Here is a 10,740-nt window from a genome sequence, read left to right as displayed (position 1 = left end):
CAGTAGGGCCCAGAAATCTTTGTGTGGTGTTGACTCATAGGCAGTCCTAACCTGTAACCCAAGTGTTTGATAAATTGTTTCTGTATTCTCGTTGTTTTCAAAACTTGAAAGTTTTCCTAATCTTAACTTGGTGAAGTTGAAACTACAATTTATTTTACCTTGATTACTTGATATTCTTGAGTTCTAATTTTCTTTGTTTAATCCAACATTTTAACAACTCTAAACCCAAGATCCTCCGTGCCCAACCATACATTTCATTGGCATTAGACAATTCCTTGTGTATAAGAGCCCCTTGATCTAACGCCCATTGTCGTATCAATAGACATTTTCCACTTGACTGTATATCCAGCTTCTCTCTGAATTTTGATTTCTAAACTCTCAAGGCATTGAAATGTTCAAGACCCTCTTGTCCCTGGGGAGATGATCTTGGGTTTTCCCTTTTATTACGACTAAGTCTGATCCACCTTAATTTGGAGGCCATAACCAATGAGCTACGTGGACTCCACCTTATCCTCCCTAAACCTTGCTGCAAGCTTGCAATATATCATCTTTGTCACTATTGCTACGTCTCTCTCAAGCTTCGTATGTTCAATTTGGTTTCATTTTACTCAATTGTTTTTATTGAAGGAAAAAAAAGATCAGTTTACCCACTCAAAAGGTAAAGTGCTCATTACCCAAGTGAGCATCTCGAGAACAAGCAATGGTGTTGCTTGCCCCCAAGCGAGTATCACTGAATGGACAAATGCTCAAGTCAATGCGAGCAGCATGAAAAGCAAAAGTGCTTGGCCTACGGTAAGCATATTGGGAAGGCAAAGTGCTAGGCCCAAGCAAGCACCAAGGAAAGGAAAGCAAAAATGCTCACGTCCATGTGAGCATGGTGGAGAGTAAGAGTTGCCACAACCCCCCCCCCCCCCCCCCCCCCCCCCAAAAAAAAAACACCCAAGCGAGCTTTGGGGGAGAGCGAAGTGCTTGCCACCTGCCGAACATCACTAGAAGGCAAAGTGCTTGCCCCAGGTGAGTGTTTGCAAGACCAAGAGTGCTCACTCCAACCGAGCATCGTGGAGAGCAAAAGTTCTTGCCTCAGCTAGCACCACTGAAAGGTAAAAGTTCTCACCCTTGAGTGAGCACTGCGAATAAAAAAAACTGCTTGCAGAGTTTGGCGAGCATCTTGGAAGGCTAAAGTGCTTGCCCTTAGATGAACACTACTTGAAAGGCAAAAGTGCTCGCACCTAGGCTAGCATCATTGAATGGAAAAAGTTCTTGCCCCTGGGCTAGCACTACATAACAAAAGTACTTACCCCCTTGACTAGCATTATGCAAAGGCAGAGTACTCAAGTGAACATTAATCCATAAATGAGTGTTCCAAGTGCATGCTTAATGGGGAATTAAGCACAATGCACGTGTACATGATTTCATATTATTTATTCTTATTGAATTGAAGTTTTCATTTTTCATTTAAAATTATTAATCCATATGATAACAAGGAATCAAGCAAATGCATTGCACATGCACTTATAGTAATATATATATATATATATAGAGAGAGAGAGAGAGAGAGAGAGAGAGAGAGAGAGAGAGAGAGAGAGAGAGAGAGAGAGAGAGAGAGAGAGAGAGAGAGAGAGAGAGAGATGTTATAAATCAAATTTTTACTAAATGAATTGTGAAGCGTCAATATATAAGCAACTTTGCATTAGAGATGTTATATATGGGCGTGAGTCATGCAGAAGGCCGAGTCAAACTTACCTTCCAAATCTTGGCTCAAGAAACATGTCACTTCCTTTTGATGCTCACATTGATGTCTGGATTTTGAACGACTTTTACAAATAGGTTTGTTGAAAAAAAAACATAGCCATCTTACAGCCACACTTAGACTTGTGCCTACCAGCAATAATTATAAGACAAAGGGAAATCTTCAAGAATAAAAGAGAGGTGAAGCCAAAAGAAAACAGGGAACTCGTGGAAAATTTGTCTTCATCATCTATACTCTTCTTCCTCCTATCTATCTTATAATAGAGAAAGCCAAATGGGTCTTTGGAAATGTATATTTTTCGTAGTGAATTAGTTCTCCCTAACATCATAGGGTGTAGTAGGGATGCTATGCGCACCCTACAGGGCGGGGTTGCCCCCTTCCTGCACCCTGTCCCCAGATGGGTGTAGGATGGGGTTTGCCCCTCGCACATTGGGGGCTGGGGTGGACCACTAGTCTATCTGCCCCACCCCTTTCCATTGTAGCACTGCCCCATGATTGTGATACAATCGGATAAAAAAAAATCACAATTTCACAAAAAAATCTACAACAAAATACAAATTCACATTCCACAACAAAAAAAATCCACAGCAAATCGCAAACATCAAATCGGTCCATTGACAAGAGAGAGCGAGAAAGGGAGAGAGGGTCTGAAAGAATGAGAAGAAGATGAGAGGAGGAGGATGAGAAGTAGAGGGTGTGGGCCTTGCCGCCGCCGCAATTGCAAGAGGGTTGCAGCACAAAGAGGTTGAGAGCCACATAGGGAGGGGGGAAGAGAGGAGACTAGTGGGGGAGGGGAGGGGGGAATTAGGTTTACGTTGTTTCAACATTTGTTTATTTTTATTTTTATTTTTTACCAAAATGTTGTAATGTATATTTAGGGGTTCTTTCTTTTAGGCTTTGGATGCGTAATAGCCACACTTTTACCTTTTTCGAGCATTTGGAAACTTGAAGAGCAATTGATAAATATACATATATGGAAGCTATTACAGTCACCGCTTCGAACTCTTACTAGGAGCAACCGTTAGTAGTTTAGTATTTTTTTGTATTTTTTTAACATTTTTAAAATATTTTTTAAAAATTTCACATCATTAAAAAATACTTCCTTAATCACAAAGTAAAAAAAAAAAAAAAAAAAAAAAATTAAAAAAAAGGCCAGCGGTGGCCCTATCATACATACATTCATATATATATATATATATATATATACATGTATATGTATATATTGCGCAGGTTGGATTGATTAACTTCAAGGTTCTTGCTTTTGTTCATGTGTTTCTTTGTGAGCCTATAGGACATAACATCTAAACTAGTGCTGCTCCCTATAGAATTTGACGGTACTAAATCGATATCCGGTTGCCTTCAGACACACGCTTGGGTATGTATGCAATTTCTGTACCGCTTTCCTTGATCGAGTTGAACTTTTTGGTTTAATGCTGAATTTATATGTTAAGCTGAATTGGAATAAAAGTTAAAAATTAAATAAAATATTATTTTTTAATAATCTTATTATTTTAAAATTTTAAAAAATTGAATTATTTATTATATTTTATGTTAAAATTTAAAAAAATTATAATAATTAAATAAAATAAATTGAGATGAGTTTAAAACCTAAACTGTAAAATTTTATACATCAAAATCAAATGCTTTCTCATAAAAAGCAGGGTTTCGCCGAGGTTTATTTAGCCCGGCCCACTTGATTATCCGCAGTACGAGGGGGCGATATTCTTAAGTGATTCATTTAGCCATGAACTACCATGCATTTGACACTGCTACCTATACTATCGTCGCCATAAAAACCCACGGCCACTGCCCCCGATATTTAACCAGCAAGCAAAACCAAGGCATGTTTTACCACTATTTGGTATTAAACATTTAAACTTGCCATGCAGACTTGCGGTTCACCAAAATTAGAGTATTAAAAAAGAACATAAAAGACAACATTCTAGACCCAAAGGTACCCTAATCTAAAGCTGCCTTCGTCTTCAAACATACTATCACTATCTTCAACTTGGTCAGTTGATTATCTAAACTCATCATGTCCTGTTTACCCACTTCAGTCCCCATAATGGCAACAATGTGTCAAACAGAAGACATGAATAATAAACCAAATCTTGGGAAGCTTTAATAGCCTCAATTGACACTCGGGCAATCTATACAAAGTTTTCCGTGTCTAAATAGAGAGGAACATGTTCTAGCAAAACGGGAATAACAAAGAGAAGGAACTGGATAGCTGCTAGGCTGTAACAACTTTATATAAATTTCCCCATTCTGGTTGAAAAATATGCAGTTATGCTGTGTCCCTTTATGTTTCTATGGATGCAAAACCTCATGATGGATTGGAGCCAGATATAGCAATGCATGCTGGTGGCAGTGAAGACAGCTCAAAGTTGATGTTCTTCCAAGAATCCTGACACTTCAATTGTCTCGTCAATCACCACAATTTTATCTAAACCTCCTTCATTAACAAGAAACCAGCAAAATACTGATATCGAACTGCACAATGCCTAAATTAATGAGCATGATAATCCAAAGTTCCAAATGGATAGTTAAGAAAATAAGATATGATACAACTAATTTTCTTACTTTGGAACAATTTTCCGGGTGCAACCCTTTTTACCCGGATTATTGAGTCAGGAAAAGGTAATCTGAGATTTCAAGAAACAAAATTCCAATGTTTTCTTATTCAAAAAACATAAGGAAAGTTTGGCCGGTTTCCCCATGTACTTTGCTTCGATTAAGACTCGCCCCCTGTGCAATTTGTTCTTGGAAGAATATCCCCATGAGCTATGACAAATTTTAAAATTGACTCATCCGTTACTAATTCCATCCATCTGACGTAACGGAAAACATGTAGTATCTGTATAACTCAGAAGGAATTTTTTTTTATTTTTTTTTAAAATTCAAAATTATACTCAAATTTAGAATCCAAATTCGAGTATATCTTTAAATTAAAATAAAAAATAAAAAATAAATTTCAACATGTCAGTCTTATCGAATGCCTAAAAAATTGTACAGGAAGAATCTCAATCAAGACAAAGTAAAGAGATTATTGGCCAATTTGTTTTTTGATAAGTAGTTATTGGCTAATTTTCTCAAAAATAATATAAAAAATCATTACAACCCCCAATTATTCCGACCAAAAAGTCAAAAGACTTATATTGTCGATAAGAAGGGTGGACAAGAGTGGGAAAAGAAAACGAATTTGACACAACCAAAGCAGATGAACTCACATCAAGCAATGGTGCTATTGACACCGATCTCTACTCTTGGTTCAGCATATGTAGAACCGTCTTCTCTCAGATATTGTCCGTTCAGACTTCCATCTAGTCCTCCAGAAGACTCAATGGTTTTAGAAATCTCTGCCTTGAGCTGCTCATGTTTCTCTTTCAAGTTTGAAGCATCCAAGGCCCCTGCAAGTCTCTGTTTAATTTGTTGCTCCAAAGCTGCAATTCTATTTTTGGACACTGGACCAGGTGTCTTTCCTGCCTTTGCAACCTCCAACTTCAGTAACTCGATTTTATCCTTTAGATCCGATGACTTGATTACGTTTTCAATTCCTTGCTTGATTTCTTCATTCAACTCTTCTATCTTGACTTTGACATCTGAGAATGAAGTCTCTTGTTCACTGAGCTCCTTCGCTTTCGACTTAACAACCTCAACATCTAAATCCAAGGCTTTGAAAGCATCAACCAACTCTGACTCTATATCTCTCTTCACCTTCATCACTTTCTCCCTTAACCCATGGTCCAAATCCATGACCGTCGACGCCCCAGAATTTTCAATTTCAGCCTTCAGTGCCCTGAATTTCTCCTTTATATCAGATCGATTCGTGACTTCTGTAAATTTTTTATTGATCTCCTGCTTTAATGCGGCAGCCTTATTATTCTTTTCAGCAAGACTTTTGGTTTTAGATAATTCCTTCAACATGTCTAGCTTATGCTTCAACCTTTCATAATTAGGAGCCGCAGACAGGCCCTGGTTCAACTCATCCCGAAGCTTTTCGATCTTGTCCTTCAGGGCTGGATGCACAAGTTGATCCTGTGAATTTACTTTTGAAAATTCCTCCCGTAACGTCACAAGCCTGTCCTTCAACCCAATGGTTTTGACAACCTCAGAAAATTCACAATCAACCTCTCTTCTCAGTTTTTCTATCATCTCAGCCAGACCCAACTGTGGTGTGACAGAGGGCCCCTTGGCATCCAATCTGCGCTGCATGAGTTTTTTTACCTCATCCTCTATGTTTTGATCTGGAGTCTTCTTGATGGGCTCATCTTTCTTTTTCATGTTGACCTTCTTCTTAGGATCTACTGGAAGTCCTTCCTGAAAACCACCAATTTTGCGGAACTTAAGCATGCGATGCTTTAGAAGATCTTGTGTGTCCATCTTCATGAGTTCCTATAAAAATGACAGATTTTAAATGAGACTAATACTGGATGCCTTCAATCATTTTTAAGATTCCCATGAGAAAGGCACTTACATCCATTGATTCATTTATTGCCTTTTTTATCTGTTTTGAGGACCAGGATGGATCTGCATGTGCACCGCCAAGTGGTTCCTGTTAAAGGTTAAATGTAGAAGGGATCATCAAATTGGAATAGCAGTTGTTATTGAGGTTAAGACAATTGAAAAATAATTAAAACATGAATAATGATACGGACAACTATTTTACAATCCATTTCACAACCAAACAATTTGATTGTGCCACTTCATAAAAAATACCAAACTTTTAGAATTTTTCCTTTGATTTGAATTTAAAATTTTACATAAATGCCCTCCTAAAGGAAATAGAAATTTTGCAAAAAGGGCTGTAAAAAGGGTTGTGATGGGTACTCTTGTTTTGATAGGTATTTTCTACCATCACACGGACAGATGTTTTAATCACAGGAAATATCCAGAGAAAGGATAAAAGAAAAAAGAAAAACAGGAAAAGATGTTGGTTCTAAGAAGCTCTCTTTTGCCCCATACAGCAGTAGATAAATCTCGTCAAGTGTGCATGCAAACACCCATGTGTCACCTCCGTTTACTGTTTGGATAAGGTGCTGATTGCCATGGATAGCATTGGTAGAAGTCATTTAAGAGAATGGAAGACAGACAGCTGAATAGAACATATAAGAAAGGATGCTTACAGGGATAATGCCATCTGCAATCTGCAGTCTGCACAACTCTGTTGCAGTAATCTTTAGCCTCTCAGCAGCCTGCAAAGAAGAAACTTGTTATTGATTATAGTTAAAACAATAAATACCACTGATAGACAAGCCAAAGAGTCAAAGTTGTAAAACCTTAGGAGCTGCTTTGGCACTTTTCCACAAGATTGCTGCACATGCTTCTGGACTGACACGTGACAATAATAAAGCCAAAACCAAAGAACAAAAATCAGCACATGCAGATACGTAAGCAAAACATTTTACATCAACTAATCCAGACGGACATATATCCATAACAAAGAAATAAGAAATCTACACCATATAGTTCATTCATGGGTAGGACTATGACTTTGTGTATAGTAATAGCAATATTCATATCAATAGCTTGTGGGGTGTGTGTGCCTGGGGTGTGGCCATACAAAGCTAAAGAGAAAAGTATGTTATGTGAGGCAATGCCCTTAGGCAGGCACCAAGTACCATTAGAGTACAGTAACATATCCCCATTTTGCATAACAGACAAAAACTTCTCTTTTTTTTTTTTTTTTTCAGGTACTATGCTGTAGCATCTAACACCTAAAAGGAGATTCGACTCATTTAAAAATGACCACATATATCATTAATATCAAAAAGAATATTTAAGCAGCCTCACAAGCAATTATTACAGACTTCTGTGACTTATTATCAAATGAACAAAGAGGTAGACAGGAAACACAAGGTACAGGTTGGCAATTGGCAACTAGTAATCCATTCTAACACATGACTTTACAGACTTCTGAATTATCATCAAGACAATGCAATTATTCCAGAAATATGGTCAAATCCACCCCTCCCTTCCAAGTCATTGATGATTTGGATTGATAATCCATAATGCTAACATACCACCCATATAAGGTCTATATAATATGCGGTAGAAAAGAAGGCAAATAGCTGACAGAATATTAGTACTATCTTTAGGAGATGCAATGAGAAGAAATCCAAGCTCAAATCACCTGGCAACATAGAAAACTGCATTTTCAAGCATGAGCAATTTGTTAGCACAGCCAATGGCAAGGGCACCACCAGAGCCACCTTCCCCAATGACAATAGAAACAATTGGTACCTTCAAACCAAACATGGTCCTTAAATTGTGCGCAATGGCTTCACCCTGCATGCACATAAGACATAAGTATTAATAGCCCACACTAAAAGACAATAGTGTAAATTTCATGTTACAGTTGTCTACATACTTGGCCTAGTTCTTCGGATTTAAGGTCTGCAAATGCCCCAGGGGTGTCTATGAAAGTAACTATAGGAAGCCCATGGTGATCTGCATAATACATCATACGTAGAGCTTTCCGGTAACTGCATGATAATAAATTTTCCATTAAAGTCTGATACTAACAAGTTGAGTAATCAAGAACTTGGCAAATATATTGAAACAAAGAATTCTCTTCCATGTCAAAGCTAATTAATCAAAGAAAAACGTCCTTATCATTCTACACACCCATGGGGAGTAGGCATCCCAAAGTTCCGTTGAATGTTCTCTTTTGTATTTCTACCCTTTTGGTGACCCATGAACATGTACCTCCTACCATCTACAGTTCCTATACCAGTAACAACAGCCGGATCATCGTACCCAGCCCGATCTCCATGAAGCTCCACAAACTGTAAATAAGGGGTATATCCAAAAAGACATTTAAGATATAATTAATTGAGCATCCACAAGCCCAAAGGCAAAATCTAGTAAACTATTAAGAAAGAAGAAAACTTTAAAAGCAAATGAGAATATGAGTACCAGACCTTTTCAGTAATGCTAAACACATGATCAAGGAAAGTTGGTCTGTTAGGATGTCGTGCAATATTAACACGCTGTATAGGAGTGAGATGCGTATATAAATCCCTTAATGCCTGAAAAGAAAAATGGAGAGTAGTGAGAGCATTTCGGAACCAGTAACTATTTGGATAAGATTCCATCATCTGCAGTATTGCATCGACTTCCCAAAACATTTTTTTATAAGTGACTTCCCAGAACATTTGTTAAGCAGATTGCAAGAGGTAAGTCCATCATCATAAGTATCTATAGGTGGCTATCAACAGGAATTTGTGTTCAGATTTTCCACAAATCCATTATAAGGTTAAACATATTAAGGCTTACATCTTAGACTACTAGGAGAGCCAAGCTTTGAATGGTTTTTTAGGGTTTACAGAATAACTAAAGATTGTGCGCAATTCCATTATAAAAATAAAATTCTCAATAACTCCCAATGGCACTTCCAAAAAATAGGATTGTAAAGCCAACCTCTATTGCAAAGACGAAGAATTCATAGACCTAATTAATTTTTGAGATACTTGTAAATCAATGCTTGGGAAAATAACATACGCCGGTTATCCAAGGTCTTAATACGTAATCACTTTTTATCCCCATACACTGCTTTGTATTAAAATAGTCAAAGAAAAGTTGTTAGGTCATATATTGAAACTAATGAATGCAAGTCTCATCAACATATGGTTCATCAAACCTGCTGATATTTATTCTCTAATGAAATAATCTGATCACTGAAGTCCAGACCAGTTTCGTTTGCCATTTTCCGGACCTGCACTCAATTATGAGAGCCAAGCATTAAACCAAACCTTGGAAATGTTTCAGCTCAACGAAGAAGCTATAACAACTGTAAATGGGATTTACATCAATGATTTTCTTCTCTAGATCAAGAAGAGGTCTCTCGAACTCCAAAGTTACGGGCTTGGGCTTCTCTTTCAACGGCTTAAAATGTGAGAGATGGCTAAGGACGCCGCCTTTAACATTTGGATCCGCATTATCCGGCCATGGATGCTCATGCTTCTTCACCTTCCTAATCTTTGCTACGACCGCGAAATCACTCCTCCTCGCGCCAAATTGCCCCCTTCCTAGGGTTCTAAGAGGAACGCCACTGATGCCGTTGCTCGAGCTCCTGAGAAGATCCGAAGCCGAAGCTCCGACGAAGGCAGCCGGAGAATGAGGTATGGAAGCCATTCTCCGAATTAGAATGTCGACTTGTTCGAACTCACGCAGCCGAATCCCCCAACTAGATCTCCTAATTCCAAATACAGCTATAGAAATCATAAATCTCGAAAAAGAAAAAAAAAATATCTCAGAAAAAACACAGTAACGCTTTATTCGAAATTAAATAGAACGTATGGAAGTGCCAAATTTGGTTGCTCTAGAAAAAACATGGAAACAGAAGAAAGCAATTAACAAAGAGAACGGGGAAACAAAAAGAACGCACTCGATTATGGATTTCTCACAAGAAGTATCCGATCAACTGCTCCTAATTTAAATATTCTGCATCCATTTAGCTAAGCGGAGCTTCCGCAATTGTAGAAAGCACTGAAGCCAAACAAATAAAAGCTCAGGATCACAAAATTATTCTCATTTTCTCGATGTTCCTTCCATCATTTTCCCGGCAACTAAAGATAACAACAATTTAGGAAGAATAAGACAATCCTAACCACGGATTCAACATGCACCGAACCAAAGTTCAGGATCGGCACAAACAGAAACCAAAAGATCAGCAGATTACAAGAAACAAAAAAGAAATTTACCGGGAAAGTCCGGAGAGGATCTGTAAAAGAGGGAAAAGGAAAAAGGCTAAGCTTCAAAGTGGTTGGGAGGAATGCTGCGGTGAATGGAGATTATTAAGCAATGAGAGAGAGGCCAGAGGGGGAGGAGCATCGTAAAGATCGTCAAACTGAGAAATATATATTGCCTTTTGTGTTTTGGGGGCTCTCTCTTCTCCTGGGTGCGTGAGAGAGAGTGTGTGTCAGTGTGTGGGTGGCGAATGTGGCGATACTTCCTATGCGAAGCCGGGGGAGGGAGGGACCAGCTTT

General features: G+C 38.2%; 1 protein-coding gene across 9 annotated transcripts; it reads right to left on the bottom strand.

Annotated features, from left to right (window-relative positions):
* Positions 1-4,718: 4,718 nt before the first annotated feature.
* On the bottom strand, positions 4,719-10,714 carry LOC122279211 (acetyl-coenzyme A carboxylase carboxyl transferase subunit alpha, chloroplastic-like). 9 transcript variants are annotated; one of them, XM_043089648.1, is made up of 12 exons: positions 10,456-10,714; positions 10,140-10,240; positions 9,560-9,963; positions 9,393-9,467; positions 8,674-8,781; positions 8,378-8,538; positions 8,121-8,235; positions 7,884-8,038; positions 7,030-7,081; positions 6,877-6,945; positions 6,228-6,305; positions 4,719-6,145 (listed from the first exon to the last, which is right to left on the bottom strand). In XM_043089648.1, exons 3-12 carry the CDS (start codon positions 9,884-9,886, stop codon positions 4,982-4,984), a joined length of 2,304 nt encoding a protein of 767 aa, XP_042945582.1. In that variant the 5' UTR covers positions 9,887-9,963; positions 10,140-10,240; positions 10,456-10,714; the 3' UTR covers positions 4,719-4,981. The 9 variants fall into 9 exon arrangements, with proteins under 9 accessions (XP_042945582.1, XP_042945579.1, XP_042945584.1 ...); XM_043089645.1 differs by having other exon boundaries at positions 9,560-9,947; XM_043089650.1 differs by having other exon boundaries at positions 9,560-9,938.
* Between the last annotated feature and the right edge of the window lie 26 nt (positions 10,715-10,740).

The sequence above is a fragment of the Carya illinoinensis genome, chromosome 10, assembly GCF_018687715.1.
Source record: "Carya illinoinensis cultivar Pawnee chromosome 10, C.illinoinensisPawnee_v1, whole genome shotgun sequence".
NCBI classification, from domain to species: Eukaryota; Viridiplantae; Streptophyta; class Magnoliopsida; order Fagales; family Juglandaceae; genus Carya; species Carya illinoinensis.
This window is presented reverse-complemented; position numbering and strand designations above follow the sequence as displayed.